Below are 16,872 nucleotides of genomic sequence, written 5' to 3' on the forward strand. Positions count from 1 at the left end.
GAGCCCAGGGCTGAGGCGGCAGGAGGTGTGTGTGGGGGGCAACGGTGGGGGGTAGGGGGAACCCAGAGCTGGGGCGGCAGGGTGTGTGTGTGTTTGTTGGGGAGAGCCCAGGGCTGGGACGGCAGGGGGGTGGGGTTGGGGGAGTGAGAGCCCAGGGCTGGGGCGGCAGGGGGGTGCAGGTTGGGGGCGTGAGAGCCCAGGGCTGGGGCGGCAGGGGGGTGCAGGTCGGGGGGTGAGAGCCCAGGGCTGGGGAGGCAGGGGGGTGCGGGTGGTGGAGAAAATCCCAGGGCTGGGGCGGCAGGGGGGTGCGGCGAGGAGCCCAGGGCTGGGACGGGGGGCAGCCAAAATTTTTTTTGCTTGGGGCGGCAAAAAACCTAGAGCCGGCCCTGCCTTTCACATACAGTATTCTCCAGAGTCTCACAGAACCGAGTCTAATTTTGTTAGTGGTACATGTGAAGGACAAAATGTCAGCAAATATGCTATGAGTGCAGCAATTGCAAGATCTGTAGCTACATTGTTTTTTCTGAGATATTCACATGTGGCCTTTTACATCTGGCCTACCACAAGAAGTGCAAGCCAGAATGACTGCTCATGCATTTTAGAGCACAGGCTTGTTTTATCGCCTGGTAGAACTAGTGACCCAATGGAGAAATTAAGAGATGAGTAAAACTACCAGCTCCCTGGATTTACAAGATTTAAAAGAGGAAAGGAGGAAAGTCAAATTAGACACCATCTACAATCCAAGCAGTTGTAGGCCAACTATCTGGGAGGTCTGCAGTATCGGCAAAAAGCAAAACAGGCCCAGGGAAAAAGGCGATTTGCAGGGTAACAGTGATACAGTATTTCCAGCCCTTTAGCACGTCTATCCAGCTCTTCTTCATTGAAACAACACTATTGAAATGCGACTTCAGCGCTTTCATGCAAGAATTAGGGCAGTTGCTTGTTTCAGGAAGGTAGTTCTTTTCAATCTCTGTTAAATTTATCACTCCTTAGCCCTAGCTCCTCGGGCTGTAAATCCTTGTCATTCTCCCCAAAATAGGATTCTGCAAAGGCAAATCTCAAAGAAGAAAGAAGGCTAAGTAAATCCATTTATTCATATCTGAATATCCGTGACAACATAGCAGAATTTTTGGAAGCTTTCACGTTCTTCCCTCGCTAACTTCGAGCACTCAGCATGTAACCTTTAGTGATCTGCCACACACCATCCTTGCATCTCTCCTTGCTAGTCATTCCATACTATAAAGACCCTCCACCATTCCTTCCATAACAACTTTCATAACATCACTGTGCCTAATGTGACCAAAGTACATAAGTTTACATCTCTTGATTTCTGACATCAGGGTCTGCTTCTCTTCACTAATATTTCTAACATGGACAAAAGGCAAATGCCTAAGAGATGTACAAGAATCTTCACCAGCACCACATTTCCAAAGCTTCAGTTCTCTTCTTGTCAGCGATATTATCTTCCCACCATTCACATCCATAAACCACTATGGAAAAAAAAAAGCTTTTCACCAGTTGCATCTTTGTACATTTCAAGATGCCACAGTTTTTCTCAAAGTCATCCCTAGTTTTTCTTCCAGTTTCGCTGGAACAGCCTCCTTGGTTGGATATTTATGATCCTAAATAATTAAATTCATCTGCTGCCTCTACAACTTGTCTGTTAATTGTGATGCCCTCTTGCATCCTGGTTTTATTAGCTGTGTTTAACGTTCATGCATTTTGTTTTCATTGTATGCAGGAATAATCTGTATTCCTCATTAGTTGTTTTTGCAGACCCAAATGTTTTTTCCACTGCATTGGTGGATGTAGCAAAGAGCGTTGTGTCATCACGAGATCTGAGGTTGATTAAGAGAGGTCCACGAATGCACATCCTAGCCCCTCCACTTTGCTAAAACCTTCCAAGGCTTGTCTCATAATAAATTCTGTGCATACGTTAAAGAGGCTTGGGGATAAAATAACACCCTGCCCAATGGAAAACCACTCACTGTTGCCTACTACTGTTTGCACCGTGATCTATTGGTGGTGGTAGAGACCTGCAATTAGTTCAATAAGATGCTTTGGAATCCTCTTGTCTGCTAATATCTTCCAAAAGATAGTCATGTCAGACCATATCAAAAGCTTTTGAGTCGTCAGTGAAGCACGTGATCTATGAGTGATTGTACTCTATGCATTTTTCAATTATGTGATGGATGTTCATGATTTGGTTACTTGTGCCTCTTTGAAACCAGCTTGTTGGGGTGATAGTTCTGCTTCTGTCCTTCCTTTCATGCGATCCTAGATTATGTAGAGTAGAACTTTGCTTGTGTGCTATGTCAGATGATATGATAGTTACTACACTCTATTATGTCTTCCTTATTTGGTAAGGACAGAAAGATTCCCTACATTCAGTCCTCCAGCCAATTTCTAGTCATCCATACATCATTATAAGTTTTCCACATAAGATCAGTACCACATTTGCCAATTGTTTTAACAATTCTTCAAGCATGTTATCTATCTCTGGTGCTTTCACAGTCTTCATTTTCATAATAGTATGCACCACTTCCTCTTGCAGGATTGATGGCTCTGGCTCCGGCTTTGTACCGTTTCTGTCATCCTGTATTATGAGTCTCTCTGCTGAGACTACATATTGACACATTAATCTCTCCACCTACATTTAATATCATCACCCTCAGTGAGGACTCTGCCATCATCATCTTTTATAATATTTTATCATGGGGAAAACCTTTTAATAAGAAGTCTGACCACTGTGAACATACCATTCATGTTATTACTCTTTATAGTTCTCTTGCTGTTTATACGCATGGAAGTCACCTGAAAGTATGATGCAGAACCATATTGACTATGTCATGATATAGCAATGCTGGAGATCAAGTGTCCAATGGTCAGACACTTTCCCAAGTGCCAACTGTGGGTCAGCTGTTAACCTCAAGCATAAAATTAAAACTTACTTTTTTTTAAGTCTATTTACCTCTAAATGGTGTTATGCAAGTATCTTTCCTCTGCAGATTCTCACTTACCTGCCCTCTTTCCTGGCTTTTTTCAGAGTCTTTTCCCTTACAGATAACAGAATGAAACTCAGCCCTTTATAATCTTGTTTTGAATGTTGAACTCCACAAGCAAGTGTTAGTGCTGCCCCAGCATTTATAGTTGTAAATGATTCCAGGATTTGCAATACTGAGGTATGTGAGTCTGCTGAGGCAGATCTGTATGTACAGGGAGAACTCCACTTATAAATAAGTAGCTTTCCTTTCTCTTAATGGATCTACTTCATATATATATACACTCACCCTCCCTTATCTCTGCTTTCAAAGTTGTAGCATTAAAATCTGAGCAGTTGGGAAAAGGAATTGCATCTCAGTGTGTGATTCATGTACAGAGGATTATAATCCACATTTGAACCTCTTCTGCTATTGGTTCCCAGGACCCTATGTCTTGGTGAGCAGAATCCAAAATTAGTAATCTATTAAAAGGAAGACTATGGAGAGCTCAGGTTGTAAGTACAGAAAGTAAATTAGCCTGTGTATATATTTCAGTAAATATATTTATAAATATGCATATGTATTCTTCCTTTTCCTATAGAAGGAGTCATATACACTGTTGCAATTATAAAACCTGATGCCATTGCAGATGGAAGAGTAGAAGAAATTAAACAAAAGGTAAACAACATTTTTAAAAAACCCCAACCATCATGTTTGGTTAAGTTCCAAGATAGGGAAATGGGAGTATAATTGGATATTAATTTAGGACAAAACTGTACAGCCAGATCTGCTAATATTTATCCTGTAAAACTGACAAACGTAAAATGATTGTGGCTGGAGCAATATGATTTTCAAGTTGATGCTCTTTAACATATTTTATGTTACTAGAAGAGGTATGTACTGAAGTATACTATGCAGATCATTGATTGTCACACAAGTATTCCAGTTGAAGCGTGATAAGTTGCTTACATAACCTCCCAACAGTTTCTTATTTTTTCTGCATTTGATGGTAGGGGTGAGAGTTAACCATCAATTCTGGGACAGGGCAGATGAGTCACAGAAAATGATTTTACAAGTGTGGAAAATATTTTCTTTGCCACAGCAGTATCTTTCAAAATTCTAGACATACAAATAAACCAGCTCAAATTAGCCAGTCCGTTACATACGTGTGTGAATGTCTGCAGACCTGCATAAACTCATGCTTATGAGAAAGTAAAGTCACAGGATATACACTGGTAACAATTTAGATGCATAGGCAGACACAACATTTGGTTAAGGAGACATCATTTCTGCCTCCAGAACATAGTGCTGGAGGAATGCTCATTTCAGTTCCAGAAATGCTGAATTGTGGACATACACACATATAGTGTATGCTGTGCAGTGAGTACACATGGTGATATAGATCATATCAATGCATGCCTACTCCACGTACACATATTTCTACCATGCTAGTGGAAATTTAAAAAAAATAGATACTCATGTTATTTCTGCATACTAAAACCAAAAAGCGAGTACACTATAATAAAAAGTTAATATCTACTTTATAATGGCGGTAGACCAGTCTCTCCTAGGTATGTACAAATACTTTACAGGTACATGACTGACTGCTGCATAATAAAGATTTTACTGTCAGTCATTAGGAATGATTATGTGCTGCCTTCCCATAGCTTTGCTTTATTTGCACTACTGGAATCAATAATGGTAAAACATGTTTTACAAATAGTAGAGATTTTCAATAAAATCTGTATATTGAGGTACATAATGTGTAACAAAAGGCTTCTTTATTTTAATGGGTGTCACACTTGAACACAGTGCAGTACTTTGAAAAGCTGGAAATTTAGTTGGGCGGAATGAAGAAGTTACTATATTTGTGATATTTCATATTACCTCATTTAAGATTCTGCACAAAAATCAGTCAGTTTTTAGAATCATGGCAAAAATATGTAAACAAACTAATATTGCTGATTTGCTATATGTCACCCTCAAATGCTGCTGAACCTGGTGGCTGCTCTGTAATTGAAGATTACAGAAGCTGGCTTTGGCATTGCGGCAGAAGAGGAGAAGACATTAACTGAAGAGCAAGTTAGAGATTTCTACAGTCGCAATATAGAACAGGTAAAAAGGTTACACAAATATAGGTGGCTATATTGATAATAATATCATCTGTATGGCTTGTAAAACATGTATAAAATGTAATTGATTCCAGTTAATTAAAATTATTTATGACACAGAGAGAAAATAAAATAAAATAAAATCTTCTTTGATTGGTTTTCCAGTCCAGCTCCTGTACAATGCCTATGGTTGTTGGTGTTCCAACATTGCGTTTAAATAACAATGGAATAACATACAATCCTTGGTACATACTGAAGCAATAGAGGGGCATTTTCCCTAACACAACCAACTCATTAGCCAACAGTGGAATAGTCAGAAAAACATAAGGTAAATACTCTAAACAGCAACAGCTATACATATATATGTATCGTTGTTGGTTTTTAGAGTATTTATATATTAGTTCAGAGGGGGCTGTGAACTGTGGGAAATCAGTTATTTCCTTGTTATTCTCAAAGTGTGATTTTACTCTGAAAAATGAGTGTGTAAAATTAGCACTTATTTACACTGTGTGTACTTAAACTGTTTCAGAATGTAGAATTCTGTCTATTCTACAGGCCAAATAGTGCCCTCATTTACAACTGTGAAATCCTATTGAAAATGATGAGATTACATAAGTGCAACTGAAGACAGAATTTGAAGACAATAGAGTTGCTGCAGTGTAGTTGAGAGCACATTTTGGCCCTTTATAATGGGGATTTTGAATCAATCAGAAAGAACACAGCTTGACTTTCAGATACCAGGCTATGTTTGTAGGACTGGCAGTTAGATAAAACTTCTTATTATTTGTTGATGGAGCAAATTTACTCTTGAAATCACTGAGATTTTTTTGCAATCACTTTTCAGTGTAGAGACACACTTTATGTATTGTACAGTACCAAATATATTTTTCTATTCACTTTCATTTAATTTATTTTTATATGTCTATCATGCAAACTACCATATTCCAAAATGCTTTACACCGAGAGAAGAATAACTGTAGAATTGAGTGTCCTTACAATATGTTCATAAAATCTGAAAGGTAAAATAATGTATAGAGATTAATCAGAATATGAAAAAAGAAAAACTACACATTAAAAAAAGTAAAATACAAATAAATATTCTTGTTTACTATCCTGTTAGTGAAAGGAGAAATATATTATGTAAGTTAAGGGATGGGAGATGTTGGCAGGGGAAAGACTCAATCATATGTTAAAACAAAGAGAGGGTTTAAAGAAAGATTTGCAATGAAGTAAATGGGGGGCTTAGAGGGAATGAAGAGAATTCCAGCACTGGTGGAAAAGTGACTCCAAGTTATGAAGAAGGAGGTTGCTTCCCATGAATGTATCTCTGTGTGTGGATAAAGGCCAAGACTAAAGGAGAGAAAAGAACAGACAAGGAAGTAAGTGCCTGAGAATATTCTGAAAATCAGGAATGCAGTCATAGACTACTTGCCTAATTTACAGAACTTTAAAAATCATGTCAGGAAATGTAGTATATTTTGTTGCTTTACATCATGTGCCTAAGTCCAATATACTGTAAGCATCACATTTGATCTTATCTCTGAGTTATCGGTATATTAGGTTGGGAGAACATGTGGCACACAAGTTGTATGCAGTACTATCATTTCAGTTATCTCAAGATCTTATATTTACTGTAAAGGCTGGGGCATATTTTATAATACTGTTTTCTCACTTGAACTAAAATGGATTTATCACAAGATCTTATAATATATTTCATATAGAATTTTATATGGTGATTGTAAATACAGTAGTGGGATGGGAGCAAGTTATACAGCACATGTATAGTTTGATTTCTGGTGATAAGATCAAACAGTTCTCTTTGTAGTATATAGGTGAGAAATTGTGTTTTTTAGCCTGATTTTGAAGATTTTGTTACATTCATGACTGGTGGACCATCCCATATTCTGATAGTTTCTAAACCAAAGGAAGTAACTGATACTGTTCCTCAATGGAAAGAACTAGGTAGATCAGATGAGTGTATACCTGCAAAGCCTCAGCCTGAAAAGCCAAACAGGTAACTGGAAAAATTCAAATGACACTTATGTTTTATGAATTTACATGAGAAATAATAAAAAAATATTGAGAGCCATATTGTCACATGCCCTTATATGCACAGCTGTGCAGATGCAGAAAGTAAGCAAGTCTCCCTAACCATGTGTGGGCCACACAACCGCCCATTACAACTGCAGTCCCAGCACTTGTGGAAGTGCAGGAACTGTCCCATCAGTGTATTCCTGAGGAAGAGGACAACAATGGGCTATAGATTGCCCCCTTCCTCCCCCCAAATTGCCCTGCAGAGTGGGCTAGGCACACTAAAGGGTGGTGCAACCTGCACAGTCCTATCACAGTCTAATCATATGTACGTGCACTGACCCAATTCAGTCTATTTATATGACCCTGTACTGACATGAATGTAAAGATATTGTTAGAAAGAACCAGTCATTATTCTTTTGTCTTTTTGATTTACAGCTGCAGTAGCCTTCCCTGGATAAATTTTGTCTGACATGATAATATTAGAGTGATCATATATAGGTGATCCTCACAATCATAAACATGCCACGATAAAAAGTATTTCTTTTTCAAAGAATTTCTATAGTGCTGTGTTTTCAGAGATCATGCTTTAGGTGTATAAAGCATTATCCCCTCATCAATCCTTCTTTAGAAACTGTCATTGTCAGTGTTAATTTTGTTCAGTGAAATGCACAGAGGCTATTCAAAGGTAGACAAGTAGAAACATTGCATGACTGAGATTTCTCTTTCAAAGTACTTATGTATGATACAGCAATTAACTAATACTCTGTTAGGAATGGACAATATCTTCATTCCTTAGAACTGCTGTTTTTTGTTGGAATGCAGAATCATAATAAAAGTAACTGGCATTATATTCTTATATATTTTACTAAAGTATTAAAATACATTTTTTCAGCAAGTCATTAATTGATACATTTGTGTAAAATAGTAAATGAATATAAAGGATACATTAATTTAGATGTATTATTTGTCTCTTATTAGCTTGCAAGAAGTTTTGGAATCCGAGAATATGTTAAATTTATGTGATGTGGAAGACAGTGTAGAAGATGCTAGCAGGCAACTCGCCTTCTTTTTCCCAGATTTTGGTAAAAAGAAGACCAGCCAAAATGCTGAAAAAACATTGGCCTTAATTAGACCTTCTTTATTAAAGGAAAGACGAAGTAAGTGATCATAACTACATTTTTCACCTGCAGTACACAAAGAAGGCCTTATATTTTGGATTTCAAAAATCCTGGTATCTTTTAATAAATAATACCTAGTTTTTATATAGCGCTTTTCTCCAATAAATGTCAAAGTGCTTTGCAAAGTAGGTCAATATAATTATCCCCATTTGGCAGATGGAGAAACTGAGAGAGCTGAACTGATTTTGTCCCGGGTCACCCAGCAGGCCAGAAGTAGAGTCAGGAACAGAATCCAGGCCTCCAGTCCAGTGTTCTACACACTAGACCATGCTGTCTTCAAATTATTTTCTGTGCTCAGCATTAAGTTGACAGAACTGTATATCAGAAAAATACAATTTGTTCATTCTATTCTGTCTTTACATACTTTTGTGTGAATATCATTTTATTTCCTAGATCAGTTCTTCAAAAATTGCCTCTATAGATCCCCTTTCTGGGATAAAATTGTGGTTTCTAGAAAAATCAGTAAGAGAGTCTAATTGCATTTAAAATATATTTAAATGAGTAATGCTTTCTGCTAAAACAGTTTAGCTAGTATCACTGTCTTTGAGTGGTTGAGCATTCTCTGCCAGGTCCAAGGCAGCTTCTCTGGCTAGCTTGTATAATGTCTGTTACATAGATTTGAAAGAGTACTACTTCGAGCACTCTTCTGACATTTACATGGCATTACCTTCTTGATTTGACATCTAGTTCTCATGCAACTGGGTAAGCAGTTTTGCCGTCCTTATATAGGGCCTGATTCTGCCACCTTTGCTCATGTCAAATAGTGCTTACTTGCAAGACCAGTCACAGAACGCAGTCATAATTATGCCTTCTATTAGAACTTCTGGGCTGTCTGTTGTGGGGGCTGTAATGCTCATTAATATTTCAGAATGAGAATCTGTATTGACGTTTCTTGAGTGGAAAATATGGGTACTTGACACTGAATTATAGTTCCTCAAGTTTATTGACTTGGCAGATCCACAGTCCCAACCCAATTTTTCCCAATGTATTCTGAGTATTTTTGTGATTTTCTGATGGAGTGGAGGTCAGCTGGAATGATCAGTGCTATAATATTAACATTTGTATTTCCATCAACAAACTCATTGAAACTCCAAGTGACTAACGCTCATTTGACTGGATAAAGTTTCTATAAGTGATATTTGTAACTTACTTATGGACATATTATCAGCCAGTGGTATTTGAGAATTTGAAACCCAATATGAGTGTCTCTCCGATAAGGATGACTTTTAATACTGTAGCAGTGAACAATCATTCTGATCCAGGGCAGTGTTATCAGGCGTACTTTGAACTACGCTGTGCCCTACCATCTCTGCCATTCACCAAAACAGCTGCAGGTAAAAAAAAGAGGTTCAGTGAAAAACAAACAACAGTAAGTGAAAATCAGTTATAATTGCGAAATCCATGATTTCAACATATTATTTGCTTTAAAAAAAAAACAGCTAGTTAGCAGCAGCTATCAAACTTTAATGTCTAAAGTTAGGTACCTAAATCCACATTCTTCAAACTCATGACTTTGATGACCTCATGATGAATTGGGTCATGCTGCTTGTTGGTTAGGTTTTGCTCTCGAGAAGGAATGTGTGTAGAAGGGTTTTTAAGAAAGTGTAATTGCATGCTACATATACATAAGCAGTCTACCTTTCCTATATATTAGTCAGTGACATCTTCAGAACCTTCAAAGACAGAGAGCTAAATCAAATTAAATGTGACTTCTCTGACATTCCTTCCTTCCTTGATTTTAAAAAGGCAAAAAACTTCTCGCTGAGCATCCAAGCAATGATTATTGGACCCCTATAGCAGTTGTTACGAATTATAGTTTTCATATTCCAAAATGAACAAGTTAACTCTTTTGGAAAACTTTATAATGAAATGACTGGAAAAACTATAATATGGAAATATAACAAATATAAAATGAACTAAATTATGACAATGCAGCACTATTTCAATGTTTTTTATGTAGATTCTATTCTGAAAAGGATTAAGGATGATGGCTTTACAATAGCAATGCAGAGAGAAATTGTTCTGACAGAAGAACAAGCACGTCAGTTTTACAAGGAACATGAAAATGAAGATTTTTTCCCAACCCTTCTAGAACACATGACAAGGTACATTAATTGAAAGGCAACAAGTTTGAACTTACAAATGGAAGCAATATTTTTCACAATGCATAATTAACCTGTATAACTCATTGCCACAAGATACAATTGAGTCCAGGAGTTCAGTATGAGTGAAATGAGTTTTATGGATAATAAGAACATTCACAGGTACATCAGACATACTATCCAGAAGCTAGCTACCTAGTGATAGAATTCACTCAAGGAATGGCCCCACCCACTGTAGCTGACTATCTCCAGACTTTAAGAATAGTTAGGTTTCTGAATTTCACTATATCTCTGGGGAATAATTAGATCCCAAGAAAGTAAGTCATGGCAAAAACAGTATTTGAAAAATCAAAAGTGTTTTTATGAACAGTATATAAAAACAACAATAATGATTGTTGTAATTCAGCACATTAACCCTCCTCTACTCACTTTTATTTCCCCCCCAAACATCTGACAAATATCACTCATCCTCCTCTGTTGTCAACAGAGTATGGTAAGTGAGTGTGGCTGTCACTGCAGTGAAAATTTTCCCTCAAGCAAAGTGACAACAGTCATTTCAGGCAGAAACAAATACAATTTCTAAAGAGTTTGTCCAAGACGCTTCTCCCCAACATCTTCACAACATTCTCTATGATCCTGGTCTGGTGATCTGGGGGAAAATCCTGGCTCCATAGAAGTTAATGGCAAAACTCCAATTGACTTCAATGAGGCCAAGATTTCACCCCTGATATATAAGTTGATGACATCCCCTGCATCTAATGGCACTGTTCAGTAGTTTCTTCATTTAAATTACCTTCACCCAATACCCCCCACCCCTGCCCAAAAATATAAAAAATTCACCGGAACTTCAGCTTTTTAAATGTATATTGGATTTTAAATCTCTCCAATATCAAGGCACCTTTTCCCTGGCTACACTGAATTTAATCAAATTATTTTGAGATATTTTAGGGGTATTTTTCAATTGCTTTTTTAATACTAGTCATCTCATTTAACAGTGGTCCAACCCTTGCACTTGCTTTAATACGAGAAAATGCTGTACAACACTGGAGAGATTTACTAGGCCCAAAGACTCTTGAAGAGGCTAAGGAGAAAAGTCCAGCCAGGTAGTATTTGTAATAGCTATACATGATTCAGAATCTGCAATATACATCCATAATCTACATATAAATTTAGACCACATTGTAACCAATGTAACTATAATGCTGTCATCTGAAAAGTGATATATGTTTCTGAACGTTTTTATGATTTTCTTGATTATATAGTATAGCACATACAGCGTCAACTGGATTTATAAAAAACAACACATGGCTACTTGTGGCACCTTAGAGACTAACAAATTTATTAGAGCATAAGCTTTCGTGGGCTACAACCCACTTCTTCGGATGCATATAGAGTGAAACTAGACAAGCCATTTACAAGACAAACTTTGCCTCTCTACAAAGGAAAAAGGACACTAAACTATCTAAACTGCTACATGCCACAAGGAGCCACAACAGTAGTTCCCTTAACCCACCCAGCAATATTGTTAATCTTTCCAGCTATACTCTTAGCCCAGCAGAAGAGTCTGTCCTATCTCGGGGCCTCTCCTTTTTGTCCCTCCAGACCCACGAACATGATACAGTTCTGCGGTGAATATATGTTTCACTCTATATGCATCCGAAGAAGTGGGTTGTAGCCCACGAAAGCTTATGCTCTAATACATTTGTTAGTCTCTAAGGTGCCACAATACTCCTGTTCTTTTTGCGGATACAGACTAACACGGCTGCTACTCTGAAACACATGGCTAGTAAACATAGCTGAAAGTTCAAATTAAAAAAGAACATTGTTTGCAAGATTTTGAAGAGAAGAGAGGGATCTCCTTGAGTCATAATGATCAGTTTGATTTATTTCTGTGATTGACACAGCTGACAGCTAATTATTTTCTATTTTCAACTGTTAATTGATTATATATTACTCTGGATGATATATCTGCTTGAAATTGTTTTCTGTTCTACTTATTCTCCTCTTTGAAAAGTGTCCTATGTCTTAGCTAAATGAAATTTGGGTGCCTTTGTGTAAGTATAGTGTTTTATTTATGGCTCAATTTCCTTTTCTGATCTAATAATTTCTTGTAAATATCTCATCAATAATTATGTTAGGTACTTAAGATAGTGTTTGTAACCTTGTTTTCAGTAACTGTTGTGTTATTAAGACATTCACTCACAGGGTCTGTCATCTATAGCAGTGGTACTGTTTATCATTTAGTAAGACCTATTATTAGTATTCATAATGGGAATTAGTGAATAGTTTAAAAATTGCACTAAGGATTATTTATAGCTAAAAGTAGGTAAAAGTGCAATTAACCTTCCAAGTCCAGTGTCTTAGGTTACATCTGTGCTACAAGTTAGGGGTGCAATTCCCTGTTTGTGTTCACATATTCACACTAGTTCTCCTCAAGCTAGCACGAGTATAAATAGCAGCGTAGCTGTAGTAACATGGGTAGTAGCAGCAGAGGCATGGCTGAGCTGTGCCAAATACATACTCACCAGTTTCAGGAGGGTTTGTACTTGGCATGGCTCTGCTATGCTACCCATGCTATGCTGCTATTTATATTTATGCTAGCTTGATGAGAACTAGTCCAAGTATGTGTACATGAGCAGAAAATCAAATCCCTAGTTCATAATCTAGACATAGCATTAGTATCACATAGATAAACAGGACACAGGAACATTCTGAAGTAGTTGAACATTCACTGGTGGCAGCAGGCAAGAATGGAATTTTCAAAAGCACTTAAGTGACTTAGGCTCACAAATCCCACTGAAAGCCAAAATGATAAGTTAAGAATATATCTATTCATTTCAAAAGGTTTGTAAGTATCCTTTGTGTCTCCAGCATCCACCATCTCGACCCTCAGAATTAACATTAATTTAGGAGATTCATAGGGATTCTGATACTTATGCATGAAAATGTCATGTCACTGAACTACCTTGTTGTTTTAATAATTGTTAGTTTACGTTCAGAGTATGCAGTAGACAGTGTACCTCTCAATCAGCTGCATGGCAGTGCTTCACCTGGTGAAGCTGAGAAGGAACTAGAATTCTTCTTTCCTGTGGAACACACTTTGGCAGTTATCAAACCCACTGCTGTTAAGGAACATAAAGGTAAACATTCTAGAACATGCATACCAAGCCTGTGGATCTCATTACAAAATAACTGTGGACCTCATTCCTACAAAATATTAGCAATATAAAATTTGCAATAAGTGATAGCAGATCAATTCTTTGTCTTTCCTAAATGCATTTTCAACATTTAAAAACCTTATAGGCATGAAGTAATTCTTGCTGCCGCCCCACTACTGACATTTCATTAGCGAAATTGCCTATGGTTCCTTCCTCTCACAGGCCACGGAGGTGCTGATGAATTAATGTTTTACTATGAGATATATAGAAAGAAAGAGGAAGCTGTATCTTCACTACGGGGGGGGTCGATTTAAGATACGCAAATTCAGCTACGCGAATAGCGTAGCTGAATTCGACGTATCGCAGCCGACTTACCCCGCTGTAAGGACGGTGGCAAAATCGACCTCCGCGGCTTCCCGTCGACGGCTCTTACTCCCACCTTCGCTGGTGGAGTAAGAGCGTCGATTCGGGGATCGATTGTCGCGTCCCAACGGGGCGCGATAAATCGATCCCCGAGAGGTCGATTTCTACCCGCCGATTCAGGCGGGTAGTGTAGACCTAGAAAGATAAAACCTCTTTTAGTCATAGAATGAAAAAATGGAGTTGTCTTCCTAAACTTGCTACTGCCATTGTTTTTACCTCTTCATCTAGACCCCCCATTATTAGAAACATTCTCTGTTTTATAGTAACAGCTCTAGTGGTTATTTTGATTTTTATATGTCCCCATTCGTTTCTGTGAATCTCACTTTTCCCTTCTTGGAACTATGCAGTTTGATCTTACCAGGCCAGCTGGTGTGTGATGTCACATTCCAACTATCCAATGAGAGATAATAGGATGATTTTTTTTTAATTTTTAATAGTAATTCATACGTTTTATGTCACTTTTTATGTTCAAGGTCTCACTCCTGATTGTTCTGTATTATAAATAGCATGTTAATAGACATAATTACATAAATTTGCCAGAAAACAAATCTAGCAATTTCTGGGATTTTTCAAGGTTATCATTTCTACATGTGTTTAAAATAATGTTAAAAATTAAGACCAATGTATTTTTTTTCTCCTAGATGACATTATGCAGAAGGTTACAAATGCTGGCTTTATTGTATCACAGATGAAAGAAACAAATTTCACCCATGAAATGGCAACACAGTTTTATAAGGCTCATGAAGGAAAACCCTTTTTTGACCAGTTAGTGAATTATATGTCTGAGTAAGTGTCTGATTTTACAGTATTGTGCTATGTAAATGTAGCAGTTATAACTCTGAATTTATAGAGCAGGCAAAACATTTTTGTTGAACATCGGAAGACTCTTGGAATTCTGCACTTTTGTCATTTTCTGTGTCAAATGTAGGGGATTTTTAGAATTTTTATAAAAAGAACTTTAAATATTTATGACCTTTTTAGAATACAGTGTCTTTCCTTTATTAGGCAGTGGGTTTTGCTTACAGAACCTGTGAACTACACTGAACTGAATTATGATGACCACCTTTTTGGATTTGTTCCTCAAAAAAAGAAAATCCTGGACAACTACTTATGTCTCCCCACCCTTTTTTTTTTTTTTTTTGCAAACGACGAAGATTGGGAAAATAGGCTAACCGTCTAAACGCTGAAGTTGTTAAGGAATGAATTGTTTAAGGCCATTGTTTTCCACTTGGATAAACAATAAACGAGACTTTTTCTGTTCAAAGGGTATTAATCCAAATTTCATTTTAAATATGTGCCTCTTCCAATAGAAAACCACTTCTCTATCTTCACTCTTTCTGCATCCCCAATCTTTTCTCCAGGTGGCTTTCAAATGCAGACCCAGAGGGGTATATGAGGGAAATGTGACCGTTTTGTTAAACCTATCACATTATACTTTGGAGACTTTTGACGGTATCTATCCCCTCACCCTCAGAACTAATTTTCACCCATCTCTAAAGCCAGACATACTCTCTTCCTGAAATAAATAAGGAACACTTTTTCCCCAGGAGTTAAATTTTGCTAACTATTCAGTAAAGAGTTTAGTGTTAATGTATGTTCTATAGTTGCAAAGCTCTAGTAATACATATGATATTTATATATCTTGATGTTACAGGGGTCCATCAGTGATAATGATCCTAACTAAAGAAAATGCTGTGGAGGAGTGGAGGCAATTAATGGGTCCAACAGATCCAGACGTGGCAAAAAAATCTTCTCCTGATTCTCTTAGAGCTCAATTTGCACAAGATATTTTGTGTAATGCAGTTCATGGCTCATCTAATAAGGAACATGCACTGAAGAGCATTGAATATGTATTTGGAGAGGTTGATCTGAACAGTCTAAGCCACAACTGAGATCTATCAATAACAGTTAAAATGTAAGTCATTAGATGGTTATTCATCTATCTGTCCACCTGTGTTTTATGCTATATATAAAAAGCAGTAATAAAATAAACTTTTTCTCCCTAATGAAATATTTTGTTACCAATTACTACTGTAGAATGTACCAATTAATTTACTAACGTGTACTAAACCATTTGTGCTGGTAATGACCACTATAGTTATATTCGCAAAGTAGTCTTCATTATAGCTCACCCCTTAATTAACACAGACTCATATAGGGCTGGAAGGGACCTTGAGAAGTCATCAAGTCCAGCCCCCTATGCTGAAGCAGGACAAAGTAAACCTACACCATCCCTGACAGATGTTTGTCCAACCTGTTCTTAAAAACCTACAAAAATGCACCTCCCTTGGAAACCTCTTCCAGAGCTTAACTACTTTTATAGTGAGAAAGTTTTTCCTAATATCTAACCTAAGTCTCCCTTTCTGCAGATTAAGCCCATTACTTCTTGTCCTACTGTAATGGAGGTCACTCATCTCTAGAACACCTGCTAGTGACTGGCTGTGGTACTGCAGTTCTTTTCTTGCCCCAAGTGCTCACGACAGGCTGCCTGTAAACCTTGGTGGGTCTTCAGTGGCTTGGCATTAAGGGGTATTAAAGAATCCAGTAACTAACAGTCTGTTTGCCCTTGCTAGGGTCTTCAGCCTCAGCTCTGGGTCCTTTCAATTTGGCTCTTTGTTTGGGCTCCAAAATAAGGTCTGTCCCCATCTTGGGTTTTACACCAGTTTACCTGTGGATGGTAGGGGAACCTGGGCCCATTATAAACAGCAGCTATGCACTGCTTGATTTCCCTTCAGCGAAGGGTGCTGATGATCAACCAGCTTGTCCCATCCATGCTCTGGCACCAGTTCAACACCTTGACCTCACCCCCAGGAACCTGGCCAGCCTCCAGAAGAAGATCCTGGAATTTTTCTGGCTGGGGCTGCACCGGGTCTCTGCAGGTGTAC

The 16,872-nt window shown here is 37.8% G+C and overlaps 1 protein-coding gene across 1 annotated transcript in view; it reads left to right on the forward strand.

The window, feature by feature from the left end:
• The window catches only part of LOC112114932 (thioredoxin domain-containing protein 3), a 25,687-nt gene extending 9,808 nt beyond the window's left edge, over positions 1-15,879 (forward strand). The window contains exons 7-15 of the mRNA XM_026663475.1: positions 3,583-3,659; positions 5,004-5,096; positions 6,946-7,106; positions 8,105-8,283; positions 10,265-10,409; positions 11,402-11,509; positions 13,395-13,546; positions 14,629-14,773; positions 15,642-15,879. Coding sequence (XP_026519260.1) covers positions 3,583-3,659; positions 5,004-5,096; positions 6,946-7,106; positions 8,105-8,283; positions 10,265-10,409; positions 11,402-11,509; positions 13,395-13,546; positions 14,629-14,773; positions 15,642-15,879 — 1,298 coding nt within the window. The remainder of the gene's footprint in view (positions 1-3,582; positions 3,660-5,003; positions 5,097-6,945; positions 7,107-8,104; positions 8,284-10,264; positions 10,410-11,401; positions 11,510-13,394; positions 13,547-14,628; positions 14,774-15,641) is intronic.
• Positions 15,880-16,872: the final 993 nt, after the last annotated feature.

The sequence above is a fragment of the Terrapene carolina genome, unplaced genomic scaffold (genome assembly GCF_002925995.2).
Source record: "Terrapene carolina triunguis isolate 2854851 unplaced genomic scaffold, T_m_triunguis-2.0 Scaffold33715, whole genome shotgun sequence".
Lineage (NCBI taxonomy): Eukaryota > Metazoa > Chordata > Testudines > Emydidae > Terrapene > Terrapene triunguis.